Source organism: Mytilus californianus, unplaced genomic scaffold, assembly GCF_021869535.1.
Source record: "Mytilus californianus isolate M0D057914Y unplaced genomic scaffold, xbMytCali1.0.p SCAF_7, whole genome shotgun sequence".
NCBI lineage: Eukaryota > Metazoa > Mollusca > Bivalvia > Mytilida > Mytilidae > Mytilus > Mytilus californianus.
In genome coordinates, this window is record NW_026262723.1 from 28,328,075 (window position 1) to 28,348,254 (window position 20,180).

A 20,180-nucleotide genomic window follows, 5' to 3' on the forward strand; every position below is an offset into this window, starting at 1 on the left:
TTTTAATGTTCTGTTTCATAGACCACAGAAGTACTGCAACATCCTTATCTTTACTCTTTCCTATCGGGTAGTGAAACTCGAGTTTGAAATTAGAAAGATTTAAAATTGAAGACAAGTTTTATCTGATCTTTTGTGGGTTTATGTTTCGGTGCAGTGCTATGTGGGCTGTTATTTTTTCATTTGTCATTTTTTTTATCTGTGTTACATGACCTTGTACTTTTTGTATTGCCCCTTGATATCTCCTGCTTCTGTTTAAACCTTTACCACTAATATCTCATCTGGTTTAAATAAAATAGTGTCTCATTCCCGGAATTTGTTATACAGGAATTCATTTTAATATCAGTTTTTTTATAAGCATATAAACTGCTTGGTCTCTTCACACAATTTATGTTTAGGACGGAATGCATCAATAGGTACATACATGTACCAGGTCACCAATATATAAGTACACGTTATGTGCTTTTGACCTCCACAAGAATTCTTAAACATTCATAGATGTGCAAAGAATATTTTTGTCGTTGGGTTGTTGTCTCATTGACATATACCTCACATTTCTGAATAGTCATAGCAGCTGTGCCTTTTCAATTTATTGCAGAAAATATTTGCATTAACATTTTTCAAAATGGGCGAGGTGAAACAGTGATCACAGAATGAGGACATGTAAAACTGAAACAACACAACACAACAGATAAATATAAACAAGCACCATTGCTAAAGGACTGAAACAAACATAGATGATGACTAATATGAGCGACTAGTAGTGTACAAGTAGAGTGAACATTTCTTGCTTCTTATTCTACACATTTTGTCATTTCATGTAAACAATTAAATATGTTATTTTCCGAGGAGAGGAAGGAATTTGTGAAACGAAATATTTTGCCTTTAGTACTGTCAAGTTATATATTCACAGGAGTGTTGTTGAATAAATGAATATTTTCCCTTTTTTTACATTATGCTACCTTTATGCTACAAAGGTAGCATTTCCATTCTCATGATATACAAAGATATGATAGAGTGGCCTTCCAATGATAGTCATACATGTAAATCATTGTCTCATTGGCAATCATACTACATCATTATATTGTTATACATGTATGTAAAAATTATGTACATGTATACTTTGTAAACGTAAAGAAGACAAATGAAGTTGAACACAAGATATTTATTTGCATTTTTATCCGTATAGTCTCTGCACAACTGCCACTTCTGTTTCAAATTCAATAGATTGAATGCGGAGTCTTGTATTTATTCTTAGTTCAATGATGTCACCATCACTTGCACAAAAATCGCATACACATGTACATCAAGTTTGGCATATGAACTATGATATTTGAACTACAATAATGTGGTGTTTTCACAGTCAGGATAAGCACATGTCATTTTCTCTCTTACAAAACCATTTTTTAGTATCACATTGATAGTAGTACATGTAATCGGTCCACTACATGACTGTGCAGTAACATTTGAAAAAAGTCATCACTAATAGTTGTTCCTGTCTGCCAGGGAATCTTTTTTTCAATCAGAAGTCCTACATTCAGCACATGTATGATATTACATCTCTTGTATGCTGCACTGTTAGGTAAATTTGATCAACATCTTTGTTCTTTTATAACATGCAGGATCCTGTTAAAAAAAAAATGCTGTCAGATACTGAATGTAAATATACATGTATATAAACTTGTAAATGTCATCAAAGTGGTGGAAATAATGAAAAAAACAATTTATATACACAAAACCGGTATGTCTTGGGAAAGTAATTCCTGTGATCAATGGTGATGGGTACATTTGTTCTTTAAAGATGGACAATTTTATAAACTGTAGCCATGGACAGGTGCCTGTCTTTATATTGAAGAGAATGAAAATGGCCGACAGCTTGAATGGTCATTTTTAATTGTAAATTGCATCAAAGCTGGTGAAAATATGGAAAAAACAACTGTTATACACAAATCCAGTATGTCATAAGAAAGTAATTCATGTGCTGGGACTAATTATTCTCTAAAGATGGAAAAGTTTATTGACTGTAGACATGGACATGGGCCTGTCTTTATATTGAAGAGAATGGAAATGGCCGACAGCTTGAATGGTCATTTTTAATTGTAAATTGCATCAAAGTGGGTGAAAATATGTAAAAAACAACTGTTATACACAAATCCAGTATGTCATAAGAAAGTAATTCATGTGCTGGGAATAATTATTCTCTTAAGATGGAAAAGTTTATTGACTGTAGACATGGACAGGGGCCTGTCTTTATATTGAAGAGAATGAAAATGGCCGACAGCTTGAATGGTCATTTTTAATTGTAAATTGCATCAAAGTGGGTGATTTAATGAAAAATTCAACATATTTACACAAAACCAGTATGTCTTGGGAAAAGTGATTCATCTCATAAATAGTTTTATTCCTTTTCGAATGAATAGGTTTTAATAAAAAATACGTCCGTGTAAAAAATTTTCATAACGTCCATGTCGGCCAAGCTTTCCCCTTATTATTGACCACAATAAAACGTTAATCGTCACAATATTTTAACTAACAATTACTACAAACTGGTAAATAATTTACGAAATTGAAATATATACTTACATTATGCTGTTTTGAAAAGCTTGATGTAAAATAAAAATCGAAGCGGTGGTGAACTTGTCATGATCAGACGCAAAATGGCGATCTCGTTAAAGTCTCGTGTGATGCGTGTTTTTAATTGGATTTCGCTGACCACTGTTACAGTTGCCAATCTCTGTGTATATATGTCTCTGGTTTAACGTAGTTTCATGACAAAATCGCAATTAACTGAAAGATGTAAACTGTAATGAATTCATTAGAAAACATCGTTTATCTTGAAATCCGTTAAAATTTTAAAAATCAGACGTGTTTCTGTCCAGTTCTGATTTAAAATCGATGCCATATTGTTTTCACTTCTACTGTGTGTAAGCCTCCGCCCATAGGAGCACCTCTGAGCACAAAGAAAGATAACTCAAATTTTATCCATTTTCTCATTAATACTGAGACTAACTCAAGATCTGTCTTCATCCTTCTATCTTTAGGACATTTAGGTTTAGGTCTTTTGAGGCATGATGCAAAGATGAGAAGGTCTTTGGAGGGTGAAAAAGGAGGAGGGTCTTCACTTTGTATCTTTTATATTTTGAGGCTATTTTTCTCTATTAAGTTATTTTGCCAATTAATAAGTACAAGAATCATGCAAATACAAGAAATCAAGGCTTACTAGCACATCATCAGTATAAAATAAGAAAAAGAAGAGATATTAGACTATTGCAAGAGTAAAAAACAGTGCACACAGAAACGCTGCAAAAAATTGTAACCCTTAAAAATCTTATCGCGCACAAAATCCCCCATGGGGATTTTCAAACGTTGGCAGGTCTGCAAAATAAATAAATAAAATAAGATGAAATAGAAGTTGTAGTAGTATTTGATGATACATATAATATACAAAACTAAAATTCACAGAGGAAAACATATATTTTGATTAAGGTTAAATACATTTTCCCGTATACTCAAACACACATATTAAAGGGAAGTAGCTCTTGGTCATTTCAATTTTCAACAAATTGGCTACCTCCCAAAACCGGCTGTTTTAGGTGATCCTAAGGGCGGCCAGTTTTGAGAAGATTCACTGTATCTTTAATTGACAGTGGTTACTCTTTAAGGATGTTCGCTCCTGTTGTTTTTGAGTGATTGCAAGATATTTGGAATCTGTTTTTGAGTGATTGCAAGTTTTATCCATGTAGTGCCATTAAAAATTTTGCCCACTAACCCCTTCTTTTCTTTCCATAATTTGATTACTTATAGTTCAAAATGTCATCTTTGAAAATCTTATAAATCCTTGTTATATTTTCATTGTTTTTGAAAGAAAAAAGGTGCCAATGTTAAATGTACAAAAAATCTAGAGAGAATTATTTCCCGCCAAATTTTCAATGGCTTCTATCTCAAAAACAAGCACACTAGTCCTTCATTTTTTTCTGCTTTTTTACTTTCTTAATTTATATACTATGAATTTAAAACAGTCTTTTAAAAAGCTTGTTATTTTGAAATAGAGTAGCAAACATCCTTAAACACAGTTCTAATTTACTTCTTTTAAAATGCTCAGAATAGAATATTTAAATAATTTTAAGAACATTATTTATGCTTGCACAACTTTTGAATTGACTGTGAATATCTCCCAATGAAAAGTGGCATCACAATATCAGGATTTATTATATTTTGTTTTTACAATTATAGCATTTCATTAATGCTATGGGCTTAAGAAATATTATTCACCATCAAACTATTCATCAAAAATGCTTTTGATCTTCTGTGCAAATAATGTGATATAATGATATAATATACAGGGAGATTTCAGTAACTGTAAATTCACAAATTATTGGGTGCATTTATTATTGCGATTGTTTAAGAATGGACACCAATGCGAGATTAATTATTGCGATTTAAAAAAAATCTGCATGCATATATATGCATCAGATATCATAATGGGAGTTCTTATTATTGTGATACTCACCCAGTTGCATTATTCGCATAAATAAAAACCTCGCAATAATTTCTGAATTTACAGTATCTTGAATCTGTTCTCATGTACATGTAAGGCTGTCTTATGTTTGAAGCACTTTTGAGTGTACTTCATGGAAAGGAGCAGAAATGTATTATAAATTTTAATTTGTGATGAATCTCTACATTTTTTTCAGCAACACATTTCCTATAGATATTTTTGAATTAACAAAGAAGGAAATTTTACGGAGTGGAGATCCACATAAACTTATGGCCAGTGCTGACGTGTAAGCTATTTATAGATTGGTAAAATTATTAACAAACTAGAACCTGTTCCTGCTATGAGGATATATCTGGATTGGATTCTTTGGTTAGAAAAGAGCCTAGTGATAAAAAGGAGAAGATTCACAGAACCACTTTTTTTTCATCATTTATATGATAAAAAAACAAAAGAAAATAACATGAAAATAAAATAATAAAATATCATATTGAAAAGAAATTAAGAAATCAAGAGAGGCAAAAAATACCAAAGAGCTATTTCAATAAATTGATAAATTGCAATACACAACATTAAGAAATTAACCAAATTTGAAGATGTAAAAGCATTTATCTAGGTTCTTAGGTTTTCTAGGGGATAATTTATGCTTTTATCTTTGTTTTAAATTGTTAGCAAAAAAGAAAATGATATACTTGTACTTCTTACTGTAGATTTTGTGGATTACTGCATTTTGGTGAAGCTACAAGAAAGAAATCATTGACACAGTTACTTATTTTAGTCTGTCATAAATACCCAAGGGTAAGTACTTTACTTGAAGGTCACAACGAGAATCAAAATGGATGAATAATATGGCAGAGACATATACAAAAGAAAATAATTAGATAATAGTGTCAAGGAAATGAATATTTCAAAAATAAATATGTACCTTATATCATTATAAAAATATCTAACAACACAAACTATATATTACATTAACAAGCTATGCACAGGAGATGGATGTTGAAATTTTAGGAAATAAGTCGGACCTAAATAGTTATCAAAGGTACCAGGATTATAATTTAATACACCAGACGCGCGTTTCGTATACATAAGACTCATCAGTGATGCTCAGATCAAAATAGTTATAAAGCCAAACAAGTACAAAGTTGAAGACCATTGAGGACCTAAAATTCCAAAAAGTTGTGCCAATCATCTTCTTTTTCCATTAAGTTTTTCTTTTTTCTTCAATTTCAGTTAGTAAACCTGTTAAATTTGATTTTTCTTGAATCCATACAGTATCTACCTCTTTGAATAGCTTTGTCTCTAGGTGGTCTAAACGTTTATTGTTTTCTTCTCGAATTTTATTGAATGATTAATTCAGAACCTTTTAACATAGGAATAATCTGTAGATCTATGATCTGCAAATTGTAAAAAAATATCATAAGGACCTTAGAGGTACAGTTAACACACTAATGGTCATTATGATTTGATCTTTTTATATCTATTTTCAAAGAATGGTTTTGACTAAGATAACACATTTACTGAACACAGAAATTCAATTATGGGAAAAATGAGATTTCTCAGGTTAAAATTTTTGTTAAGTGATCAAGTTCAAGTTTACTTAAAATTAGAAATTATAGAATAACTAATCGAAGAATTCAAATAGAGAAAAATATTCAACGAGTGACCGAACAACACATTAATTCACGAATGCGCGTAGCGCATGAGTTAATTATCAGTGTTGTTCGGTCACGAGTTGAATATTTTTCGATATTTGAATTCTTTGATTAGTTATTCTTTTTATTACATTGGCAAATGGCTTTTTTTAATGAAATTAATGTAGAAAATGTAAGGAACTATATCTTTTTTCTACGAACTCACAATTTGTTTTGATCCGACGTTATCGACGTCTTGACAACGCCTATTGTTGTATGACGTCAGAGAGTGAAATAACCACGTTTATTTCACATGTGAAATTATCGGTTTTTATTTGACTGGGAAATCAATGTAATTCAATGCTACCAATGTAATAATATAGAATGATCTGACTTTGGCCTCATTTTCATATTTCCTTTGTCAATGTTTTTGAGTTTTCATGATATAATAAATAAACTATTTTTGGTTTACAGAATAAATCTAACTTTGACCTTATTTTCATGGATCATTGAATTTTGAAAAGTTTCTATTGTAATTGTTAAAGTACCTTGATCTTTTAAGACTTTCAACATTAAAATCAGTAAAGCTGGTTAAATTAGATATCCAGCAAAAGAGTGTATTTATATTTTCGCTACAGATAATTAATATTCTTATGTCAACATAATACACTTTTTGTAAGAAATAAAATCTAGAAACATCAACATCTACATACAAAACCAGACACATTTTAGTAATTGGAAAATATATATATGTCTATTAGCTACAATCAAAATTATACAGTTTATATTTCTCTTTTGCAACTTGTACAGTAAGAATTTTCAAACAGAAAAATTTGATTCTGACATACAGATTTATTTTAAATTGTAACCACTTCAGATTCCATTTAATTAATTATCCATACTTAAATTCTCATGTAAATTCAATTCTTCACATATCTTCATACATAAGATTTATTTACAGTTTAAAAGTTAGAGGATATTGTAGTTTCATTGACAATTACTATCATTTGAATGTTTATCTATAAATCTATTCATAAGTAAGATTGAATTTTAATAGGTTTTTGGCTCTGTTGTCACAAAATATAATACCATAAGATTCATTATTTTTATAACAAATATACCTCATATACTCCAATCCATCTTCTCTTCTGAACAGTGTTTTACTATCCTTTCCATCTTTTGATATTACTATTATTCTATTAGAACTAAAGTCTGCTACAATAATGTTACCATAAGTATCTGAACAAAGTCCCTCAGGTCCTTCTAAATCCTGGTTATATTGCCAGATCTGTTTACCTGATTCATCATAACAGTATACTGCTTTACCACTATAGTCACTATAGATTACTCTGTCATTACAGTAAACAAGGTGATTCAGTTTGGATTTACTCTCAACTTTTATTGACCTCAGTGTATTTCCTTCCAAGTCAATAAAACGGATTTTTCTCTTTGTCAAACTTACAGCCAGGGACTTTTTAGAGCATGCTAAACCAGAGCATTGTTTGCCTAATGTGACTTTGGTAACTGTTTCATTCTCCATGTTAAAGATCCTAATGGCGCACTCTAGAGAAAAAGTTATGGCAATAGTATCCTGATTGATCTGTGTCACACTATAGGCTATACCAGGTATAGGTAATTGTTTTTGAAATTTGCCATCAGAAGTAAGTAGGTTAACTTTACCATACCCTGCCACTACTATAACTCTTCCATCCATCAGACAAATCATGTCACTAATATAATTATTGAAGTTGATCTCCATCTTTGACTCAATATTCATTGTCATGTTGTTTATGTTGGTTTGTTTTTGTAATGGTACTTGTGGTTCCCTGCTCACACCCATTTCTCTGCTCATGGATATTTTACTTTTAACAACCTTCACTTCTCCAAATGACTTCAGTGATTGCAATTCACTAAGTAATTTTACTATTTTATCATTTTGCTCTATTTTGATGTCAACTTCACTGGCCATCTCATCATTTTCTATATCTACAGCATATCGATATTGATGTACTTTTTGTTCAATCTGATACATCCTTAGAAATGATTGAAGTTTTGATCTGTTTACTGTGACTGCAAGCAAATCATCTTCTATTTCCAGTAAGTTTTTCTTTTTTTCTTCAATTTCAGTTATCAAACCTGTTAAATTTGATTTTTCTTGACTCCATACAGTATCTACCTCTTTGTATAGCTTAATCTCTAGGTGGTCTAAATGTTTATTGATTTCATCTCGAATTTTATTAAATGATTCCTTAATGCTGTTGTGTTGTTTTTTTCCTTTTATCATGTTTCTTAATTTTTCATTAGCCATTTTATTTAGTAAAAGTAAGATGGACTGTATATCTTTTTCTACAGATGCTTTTGATTGTTCTATCTTGGCTTCCTGGGCTACACTTGCTAAACTTTCTATTCCTGTGCATTTTGAATGGTGGGTTGAAATACATTCATCGCAGCAAGGTATTAAATGAATGGGGCAGTACAAGTTGAGCTGTTGATTATGTTTGTCACATTCTGTTTTGATGGAGTGATTTGAAGGTTTATAGCTTTTGATATCAATGGTCTTGTGATCACAAGTATGGTTAAATCTTTTGTGCTGACCTGAACATGTTGTGCATAATCCTTCTTCACAGTTATAACACCAGATATCAGCTGCAGTGTTTACTTTCCCTCTATGACATGGTTCACATGAGACTTGTTTACTGGAAGCCATGATCTAAAAATAGACAACCTAATCAGTGGTTACCTTAAGTTGTTACTTATGATAAGAATTATAAGAATAAGGAGATATGGAATTGATTGTCTGAGTGACACAACAATCCATTAAAGACAAATATTTCAATTACAACTTCAACAGTTAACAAAACATATACTAATTTTTTCTATATACATGAAAATAAAATTGAGAATGGAAATGGGGAATATGTCAAAGAGACAACAACCCGACCAAAGAGCAGATAATAGCGGACGGCCACCAATTGGTCTTCAACGCAGCGAGAAAATCCTGCACCAGGAGGTGGTCCTCAGCTGGCCCCTAAATAAAATTGTGTACTGGTTCAGTGAAAATGGACGTCACACTAAACTGCAAAACATATAAAGGAACTAAAATAAAAAAAAACATACAAGACTAACAAAGGCCAGAGGCTCCTGACTTGGTATACTAAGCTACAGAAGGTCACAGGATGACTAAAAATGGAAAGATTCAAAAGTGTTTTACAATTGCCTCATTTATACTACGATTCAACAAAAAAGATTATTTCAGGTAGCAAATAACAACAAACACTGGATTACAGGCTTGTGGCTAAGAACAAGCACATTTAGAATTGATGGGGTTAAATTTGTTCATGAGTGCTTGACTTTCCCCAACCTGCAACAGTGTAAGTAGGGCCAGGTAATATGTCTAGCCCCCTCAGAGCACAAGACATAGATTTTACAATCGGCTGTGACAAAACAACTATTTGTGTAAAGTTTGATATTTCAGACACCTCATTTTATTCTTTCATTGGTCTATGTAATGTTTTATGTTTGAGTCCATTTTTAGCACACCTGACCCAAAGGGCCATGTGAGCTTATGCCATCACTTGGCGTCTGTTGTCGTCTGTCGTCCTCGTAAACTATTTACAGAATCTTCTCCTCTTAAACTACTGGGCCAAATACCTTCAAACTTTAACTGAATGTTCCTTAGGGTATTTAGTTTATAAAGTGTATCTGAAGTTTTGATCCATCAACAAACATGGCCGCCATGGCTAAAAATAAAACATAGGGGTAAAAAGCAGTGTTTGGCTTATATCTCAAAAACTACAGCAGTTAGAGCAAAAGTGAAAGGGAGTTTGCTGTTGGGAATAATTTATTTTTATTAAATTTTACTGTTTTTGGTTATTTTCTTTAATATTAAAGTAGATAGATTGAAAGTATGAATGGCAATATATGTTCAGCTAAGTAAGATCTACAAATAAGTCAATATGATCAAAATAGTCAATTGACCCCTTAAGGAGTGATTGCCCTTAAAACGTTTTTTTTACATTTTTTGTGAAAGTCTAATTACTTTTTCAAAAATCTTCTTCTCTGAAACTACTTGGCCAAATACTTAAAAACTTTAATTGGATGTTCCTTAGGTTATCTAGTTTCTAGGTTGTATTCGGGGATTTGATCCATTAAAAAGCATGGCGGCAGTTTCTAAAAATAGAACATAGGGATCTAAAGAAGTTTTTTTCATCTCAAAAACTAAAGCAGTAAGAGCATTACAAGTATTATCTTTAATATTATTATAGAAAGAGAGAAAGTGTAAATGACAAAATTGTTCAGCAAAGTAAGATCTACAAATAAGTCAAATGGCTGAAACTGAAATTACAGGTGAGCAATATCAGGCTCTCATGAGCCTCTTGTTTAGCTTTGATGAGCGATAGATCAACTCTATTTAGTGTATGGAACATTTGTAAGGTGTAAATGTCAGACTGGCACTACTCATCTGTGGTGACCTCATTTCTATGGATCAGTGATCATGTTAATTTTATGTTATATTTGTATTTTAACCTTTTCTCTAAGACTTACAATTTAACCATTCAAGACATTTCATTGTGTGCTTTCTTGTTTATTTGTCGGTTTACACATTTTTATGGGAAATCTTTATGGTTCTTGGAAAGGAAATTTGATATGAACCTTTATAGCTTGCATGCTTTATGTTCACAGTATTGATTTGCACATTTTTGAGGATCATATGGTACCTGTAATTGCTTCCAAGGATTCTTTTCAAGAACCATTGAATTAAATTGTAACACACATGTGACAGAGTTGCCAATTCGTTGTCGTTGTTGTCTGTTAACTTTTACAAAAATCTTCTCCTCTGAAACTACTGGGCAAAATTTAACCAAACTCGGCCACAACCATCATTAGGGTATTTAGTTTAAAAAATGTGTCTGATGACCCTGCCTGTCAACCAACATGGCCGACATGGCTAAAAATAGAACATAGGGTAAAATGCAGTTTTTGGATTATATCTCTGAAACTAAAGCATTTAGAGCAAATCTGATGTGGGGCTAAAAATGTTTATCAGGTTGAGATCTATCTGCCCTGAAATTTTCAGACGACTCAGACAACCTGTTGTTGGGTTGCTGCCCCTGAATTGGTAATTTTAAGGAAATTTTGCAGTTTTTGGTTATTATCTTGAATATTATTATAGATAGAAATAAACTGTAAACAGCAATAATGTTCAGCAAAGTAGTATCTACAAATAGGTCAATATGAATAAAATTGTTAATTGACCCCTTAAGGAGTTATTGCCCTTTATAGTCAATTTTTAACAATTTTTCGTAAATTTTTGTTATCTTTTAAAAAAATCTTCTCCACTTAATCTACTGGGCCAAATAGAAATAAACTTAGCCACAATTTTCAATAGGGTATCTTGATTGAAAAATGTATCCAATGACCCTGTCATCCAACCAACATGGCCGCCATGGCTAAGAATAGAACATAGGGGTTTACTATAGAAGTCTAAGGGAAAATTGTAAAAAAAACAATTTCAAATGGTCACAACTTGAAGCTAATTTAAATAATGATAAGGGGTTTTCAGTAACTATTGTAAGACTACAATTGGATGACCTGCTTTTAATTTAACTACTGGGCCAAATTAAACCAAACTTGGCCTCAATCATTATTAGGGTATCTAATACTATTAATAATGATTTTAACCTTATTCTACATGATTTCACAAAACAACAGTAGATAAGGTGAGAGACACAGGCTCTTGAGAGCCTCTAGTTGAAAGATAATATCATAACCATTATTTTTTTGCCTTTACAATATAAATGTCAAACTTATGCCTTTGTTATTTTTGAAAAACAATTCTTCATCTGTGACACAAAATCGATATATCAGGGAATGACATCTATTGTATAACGTAAGAGGCTTGAAGAGATTTTAACTCCCCCCAGAAAATTCACATGTATGTAACTTGACAGGCGTGTTCTGGAAGGATTCAGAATAAGTTTTGTTACTATGGTGCTGTTCTGATATTCAAAATTATCCCCTCCCCCTTTTTAGCTCACCTGGCCTGAAAGGTCAAGTGAGCTTTTCTCATCACTTTGCGTCCGTCGTCCGTCGTCCTGCGTCCGTCGTCCGTCATCCGTCGTCCGTAAACTTTTACAAAAATCTTCTCCTCTGAAACTACTGGGCCAAATTTGACCAAACTTGGCCACAATCATCATTGGGGTATCTAGTTTAAAAAATATGTCCGGTGACCCGGCCAACCAACCAAGATGGCCGCCATGGCTAAAAATAGAACATAGGGGTAAAATGTAGATTTTGGCTTATATCTCTGAAACCAAAGCATTTAGAGCAAATCTGACATGGGGTAAAATTGTTTATTAGGTCAAGATCTATCTGCCCTGAAATTTTCAGATGAATCGGACAAACTGTTGTTGGGTTGCTGCCCCTGAATTGGTAATTTTAAGGAAATTTTGCCGTTTTTGGTTATCATCTTGAATATTATTATAGATAGAGATAAACTGTAAACAGCAATAATGTTCAGCAAAGTAAGATCTACAAATAAGTCAACATGAACAAAATGGTCAGTTGACCCCTTAAGGAGTTATTGCCCTTTATAGTAAATTTTTAACCATTTTTCGTAAATTTTTGTTATCTTTTACAAAAATCTTCTCCTCTGAAACTACTAAGACAAATTTAACCAAACTTGTCCACAATCATCATTAGGGTATCTTGTTTAAAAAATGTGTCCGATGACCCCGCCCGTGAACCAAGATGGCCGACATGGCTAAAAAATAGTACATAGGGTAAAATGCAGTTTTTGGCTCATATCTCTGAAACCAAAGCATTTAGAGCAAATCTGTTGCGTTTAAAATTGTTCATTAGGTCAAGATCTATCTATCCTGAAATTTTCTTACCAATCAGGAAACCCGTTGTTGGGTTGCTGCCCCTGAATTGGTAATTTTAAGGAAATTTTGCCGTTTTTGGTTATTATCTTGAATATTATTATAGATAGAGATAAACTGTAAACAGCAATAATGTTCAGCAAAGTAAGATCTACAAATAAGTCAACTTGACCAAAATTGTCAGTTGACCCCTTAAGGAGTTATTGCCCTTTATAGTAAATTTTTAACCATTTTTCGTAAATTTTTGTAATTTTTTACAAAAATCTTCTCCTCTGAAACTACTAAGACAAATTTAACCAAACTTGTCCACAATCATCATTAGGGTATCTAGTTTAAAAAATGTGTCCGATGACCCCGCCCGCGAACCAAGATGGCCGACATGGCTAAAAAATAGTACATAGGGTAAAATGCAGTTTTTGGCTCATATCTCTGAAACCAAAGCATTTAGAGCAAATCTGACATGGGGGTAAAATTGTTCATTAGGTCAAGATCTATCTGCCCTGAAATTTTCAGACCAATCAGGCAACACATTGTTGGGTTGCTGCCCCTGAATTGGTAATTTTTAAGAAAATTTTGCAGCTTTCGGTTATTATCTTGAATATTATTATAGATAGAGATAAACTGTAAACAGCAATAATGTACAGCAAAGTTAGATCTACAAATAAGGCAAACATGACCAAAATTGTCAATTGACCCCTTAAGGAGTTATTGCCCTTTATAGTCAATTTTTTACAATTTTCATAAATTTTGTAAATTTTTGTAAATTTTTACAAAGTATTTTCCACTGTATCTACCGGGCCAAGTTCATTATAGATAGAGATAATAGTAAGGAGCAAGAATGTTCAGTAAAGTAAGATCTACAAACACATCACCATCACCAAAACACATCACCATCACCAAAACACAATTTTGTCATGAATCCATCTGTGTCCTTTGTTTAATATGCACATAGACCAAGGTGAGCGACACAGGCTCTTTAGAGCCTCTAGTTTTTTGAAAGAGGATGTCATTAATATTGTAATAATTTATGTCAAATCCCTTTTGCTACTTTTACAAACAAAATATGTTTAAACTGAACTTATGAAGGTCAACATTTTTATTTCAATTAAATGGGAAACAATTTAGTGAAATGAAATGTTACCTTTAGAAATTACTTTCATTTTAATAAAAAGTCCAATATTACCATAGTGCAAAATGGGGTCAGATTATTTCAACAACTGTCTCTTCAGAGGTCCTCAACACACTGGTGGTAAGTGGATGGTCGTAACACAAAGTTACGGTCATCTATAATACTAAAATAATGAGGTCCAAATTGTTAGCAGGCATGGGGTAAAAAAACAACGAATCAAAAGAATTCAACTTTATATATAACTAATATAGGACAATGGTATTGATCATGTTGATTTAAAATTACACCATTCCAGGACCTTTTGTTTTCCAAATAATCAATATTACCAATAATAAATAAGTTGACAGGTTTTGAAAGCAGAGAAAACTGTGCATCTTATAATCAGCATGAATTTATCAGATGACAATACCAATACTAAAAATTCAGGCTAAAAAAAGGCTTAACCATAATTAGATACTTTAATTCAGTCACGAACCCACTGGGTGTGTTCTAGTAGTAACAAAAAATGTTGTTTGCAGTAAACCGTATATGACATCTGAGTTTATTAACATGGTTATATGTGCACAGTAATTTTAAAATACTTCAATAAAAGTTTGTCTTTATACTTAAGTTACAATCATCTTTCAAAAGTGACGACCATTTCATGTCGGTTACGACCATCTTCGAAAATTTAATAGTTAACGTCGCGACCATTACACATTTAAGTTACGACAATCATGTTCGATTTTTTTGAATGACTATTTTACTAAAATTTGAATAATTTTAACTATCAAATTTTACCTCAATATCAACGTACTAATGATAAGTGTGTTTAAGATAAGAGTTTGGCAGGAGTGAACATTATACTGCATGAAAATCAGAAAAGAAAAAAATTATCTCTAGAGTTGTCTCCCATCTTTTGCTAACTTTATGTTAGAACCATCCCCGTACCACCGGAACAAGCTAAATAATAATATTTCTTGAATATAAACTTATCATTTTAAGAGAAAACTCAAAATATTCTGTCCACACAAAAACATAAAGTAAAAATAATACATTCTGATATTTTGAACAGGTTTTGCAACCTGATAAAGAATAGTTGGTGTATCATTTTGAGACCACTCACTCCAGTAACTATTGTTATGCTAGAAGTTATATGATGGAGTAGTTTGACAATAAACTTCTTATATTGAGACTCAGAGATTGAAATCAAGATATTTAGCTATGCTTTTGTAGTCTTGACAGAGAGTTTCTATTTTTCAATCAAGTGGAAGTGTAATTATTTTTTATCAAATTTGAAATATTTTGTCTAAAATACATGAAGAAATGATAAATGTAAACAGAATAGTTTTCTTCAAAAATCAGAACAAAATTTTTTGTTAAATATTTAACATTATCCTTGCTTACATTTTGATTAATTATAAAATGTTTAATGCCTTAATTGATTTAAGTTAATATGTTCAAATTAAATTTGTGGAGTAAAGTTAGAAAAAATATCTACCTCCCAATTAAGCAAATCACCTCAGCTGGTTATATGAAAAAAAAGATTTGTCTTTACATTTCCAAAATGTAGGCTACCAGGAAGTTACAACAGACGTATGATAACCGTTTAAGGTAAAAAATAAAAATTTAAATGACAATATTGAATTCTGTTACTGTGCCAGATAACGTTATCTATTGATTACACTTTTATCTTTATTGGGAGATTTAGATTTATGATTAATGTTTATATTTGTTAGTAATATGATATAGTTTTGTGAAATGCTATATTTGAATTGACTATTAATGGTATCAGGTTTTTTTCATGTCACTTACTTTTTTCGATTTGATGAAAAAAAAGTAGATTGAATCTTCACTGTGTATAGTTTTCCCTAAATGGGAAAATACACATTAAAATAACTCTGTATAGTGATGTTGGAGTTGTATTAAACAACTGTCAACACACTTTATTAACTGACAGATAATTGATTACAAATAAATATCAATTATCAGTACTACAATTGAAAATATACACAAGGGAAGTAGATTATGATGTACATTGTGGCATGCTGAAGTTGAAAGATGTGATGGTACAACAGAGTTTTTTTAAAAACATATTTGTGCAAATATCTGTGTAAATGTGACCTATTTTTGCATTATATGCCAAATGTTTGGGTTATAACATTTTTAAAAAAAGGTCACTGATTCCTGTGCTGTCAAAAGTTATGAGATGTAGAGTTGCCAATTTAATTATTATGCAGACAGATATCCAAATTATATATGCACATTCTTTTTATCTGTCTGTATACTCAAATGGCTGATTTTATACATAACGTTTTTTCACCTTTTGGGTGAAAATAGTTTACATATCAATTTTGTGTATACTCAATCATTTACAGTAAAATGAAAGTAACTTTTAAACAGTAAAAAATTACATGAACTCTTAAAGGTAGGTGTCTCCTGCAATACATGCATTACCCGCCATGTGAATCCACAATCAGGCAAAGTGTCATAATTAGGAATAGGACACCATCTGTAAAATTACAGATTAGATGTCTATTTTTATATCTAAAGATCCAAGACTGCAAAAAATGTGTCACTAATGAGTGGAGACACAGGTATATCATTTTAGTCAACAAATGTTTGATGGTGTCTGTTTAAGTTGTGTAGTATCTATTGCAGTCGTTTTGTTCATAATTCTGGTGTAACAGTGTTAAGGATGTTTGCTACAATGTTTCAAAATAACAAGCTTTTTAAAAGATTGTTATAAATTGATAGTATATAAATAAAGGAACTAAATAATCAGAAAAAAAATGGATGGTCCGTGTGATTGTTTTCAAGATATAAGCCATTTAAAATTTGGCGGGAAATAATTCTCACTATAATTTCATACATTTAACATTGGCACCTTTTTTCTTTCAAAAACTATGACAAAATAACACATGTAACAAGGATTTTTATAAGATTTCAAATATTGCTTTTGAAACTATATGTAATAAAAAAATGAAAAGAAAAGTAGGGGTAAGCGGGCAAAATATTTAAATGACACTACATGAATAAAACCAGAGGATTCCGAATATCTGGCAAAAATTCAAAAACAAGAGGAGCGAACTTCCTTAATCTAAGGAGCATATCTCTCTGCTAGTGAGATCATTATAGCATGAACATGCACTAGAATGAAGAAGCAATTGAGATATGTAAACACAATAAGATAGAGCAGAGGACATGTTTATACTGATGAGAGATGGGAAATTGACAACTGTAGAGTAGAAATCATCACATTTGTCATGGTTTTTAGTTTGAAGTAATCCATCTGTGTCAATATCCAAGAAAAGATTAGGATATGATGCAGACCTCCAAAGTTTGGTAGTATCCTTAAGTACTCTCGGATATATGAGATGCAAGCACTCACTGAAATGTTGTTTTTGAGTGACAGGATATTATTAGTATATTTAGAATTCCTAACTCCATAAATGTAGTTGAACAAACTATAATTATCTACAAAGGAAGAAATCTCCAAATCATTCATAGCATTGCCATCCAATACATAATACAATGCAATGCTTTATTTTTAGTTTCGACTGCACAATGAATGCAATCTTTACTTTTCAGTGCTCACTAACACTTTGTTTTTTTAGAAGGTTTTTCAATGAAGACTTCTTCATATAATTACAAAAACAGGAAAGCCAGTAGGAGAGCACAATGTTAATAGTAGAATAACCATTATCTGTTAAAATTATTAATAATTAATACACCAAACTCAACAAATATGTTGTAATTAAAAAAAGTCTAGCCTTTTGATGATATGATTTTGCTGTACTAGCACTAGATTTTAGAAACAGTGCTGTTCTTCACAAAGTCAGATATATCTTGACCCCCCTTCACCGGTCAAAAAAAAAAGAAGAATGTAATTAAAGATTTTTCAGTAGATCTAGAATTTGTAAGAAACCCCATTTTATTGGCACATCTGATTGAATATATATACCTCTCACAATATTTCTAAAGGCCATCTTTTACAGTAGAAGGAATGGTGCTAAGAAAAAAAAATTAAGAAAGATGTTTCGTAATATATCTTTACGGCCCAGCTATATATCATTATATACAAGTTTGTTTTAAAGTTTATGTTTTATTCATCAAGACGGGAAATATGTATTAACAAACACACACACATATATATATATACATTTCAGGTGAGGAAAACTACTGCAAACAAGCTGTATGAAGCCTTGGTGACGTATGATGATGTAGTCCCTGATGAAGTGCTAGATGATGTTATGACAATGCTCAGTGAAACTGTCTGGTATGCTTTATATTCATTGCACAACTATATTCATATTGGGAAGCTCTCATAAACATATTCCTCATATCGTTAATTTAATTTGGGACAAGTATATATTTATCAGAGTTTAATTTTGACATGTACATGTAAAAGTGTAATCACTTTAAACCATGATTAGTATGTACTCACCTGGTTTAAACTTACCATTATAAGTTGATTATTTGTTTAAAGCTTTGTGCTTCTTTCTTCAATGGTCAAAATTCAGTTATTATTACAAGTTCATAACAGTCCCTTGTTTTCCTGTTTTGAAATGAATGATAGTGTTGGAAGGAGGAAAACAAATTGTTTGCAAGACAAGGAAAAAGAAGATTTAATATTGCCAACATATTATCTTAAAATACACTTTATTAATTTGGTGTGTCCTAAAAGCAATTAGATTTGATTATGCATTAAAGCAGATTCTTCACTGTATTAAATGTAATACAATATTTCTCCATGTTAACCACAAATATATTTATGACTCAATTTGCATGCATTATACTTGGACATTTATTAGTTTTGAGATCAGTTATATGCAGGTTTTAAGGTGCCAAGACTTCTCTTTGAACAGCTCTAAACTGTGTATTTTGTTTATTCTGCTATTTTTTGGGTTTCAAATGGAAGTCTTTCAGTTTAAGAATGGCTCTTTACAAAAATTAATAGAGTTTAAAACATGTAAATTTAGAAGAAAAAAAACACAAACAAACAAAAATCATATCAAACAACTAAGAACTTCTATTGAGATTAAAGGTCTGATTTTTGATTCAGCCATGCTGGATCTATGGGATCACTCTGGTTTTGAAGATGTGCCGAATACTAAGTTGAAGACATATCATGAAACTAATTATGTGTTTTTATGACTTGCAGAACCTTTCTACACCATTTTAATCATCAACTGCCAACTTTTGACATGTTATTTGCCCTTAAATAAAGAAATGATTGGTCGAACAACCCTTTTATTTTAGATATACACTTGCATATATTTCCTTTGTAAATCAAAATTTATAATGATTTACTATTTATGAATTAATTTGAAAAAGTATTTGTACATCAATTGAATCAGTTGATAAGAATTTTGAAAGTGTTATAGTAGTATGTTATGCCTGTGTGAGGTATTGTTCAATGCAATTTTGGTCAACATGTGTATTAATATATCTAAGTTGATTCCCACACTTTTTGGAAATGGTATTACTCCAATTCTTTCCATAGGCAAGTAAGAGGCACTATGATTATCAACTGTCATGATTTTCAAATAATTACACTCAAAGGTGCAAGTATTAATTGGAAACAACCCCAGTCTTAATTCACCACATTTAATATCTCATGAACTGTTACATAACTACATAGACACAATTTATTACACACCTAACTGAATACACACATTCTTGACCTCAATAGTAAACCTACAAATGTATTATTTATTTTGATCTTACATTAAAAATGACTACATTAAAATATTCTGTTAATTTTGCTAGCTAGCTGAATGATTACTCAAAGGTGGTTTTTATTTTCAAAGAAAAGACAAAAAATGAAAAAAAAATATGTATTAAAAATGCAAGCAAATTTTATATCACTTGTAAAATCAGTGTCATTATCATCTGACATAAGTCAATAATCAAGTTCTAATTAATTAGTTACAATTATCAGAATTTTTTTTAATTTTTGTTGTTGAGAAAGTACATTTCCAAGGCCTCTTTCTGGAAATTATTAAGCCAGTTATTATTAATGGTATATAAAAAATATATTAATTGTTTGAAGATTTCTCTTT

General features: G+C 31.3%; 1 protein-coding gene and 1 long non-coding RNA gene across 6 annotated transcripts in view; one reads left to right on the top strand and one right to left on the bottom strand.

The window, feature by feature from the left end:
- LOC127709656 (tubulin-specific chaperone D-like) overlaps positions 1–20,180 on the top strand; it is a 117,671-nt gene that overhangs the window by 48,218 nt on the left and 49,273 nt on the right. For 3 of the 5 annotated variants that reach the window (XM_052215268.1, XM_052215265.1, XM_052215270.1), the window contains exons 32-34: positions 4,692–4,781; positions 5,203–5,290; positions 18,285–18,394. In XM_052215268.1, the coding sequence (XP_052071228.1) occupies positions 4,692–4,781; positions 5,203–5,290; positions 18,285–18,394 (288 nt within the window). The remainder of the gene's footprint in view (positions 1–4,691; positions 4,782–5,202; positions 5,291–18,284; positions 18,395–20,180) is intronic. The other 2 variants (XM_052215266.1, XM_052215269.1) reach the window with 2 other exon arrangements.
- On the bottom strand, positions 1,148–2,751 carry LOC127709681 (uncharacterized). The gene is made up of 2 exons (XR_007985705.1): positions 2,581–2,751; positions 1,148–1,623 (listed from the first exon to the last, which is right to left on the bottom strand). It is a non-coding gene; the product is annotated as an uncharacterized LOC127709681 (long non-coding RNA).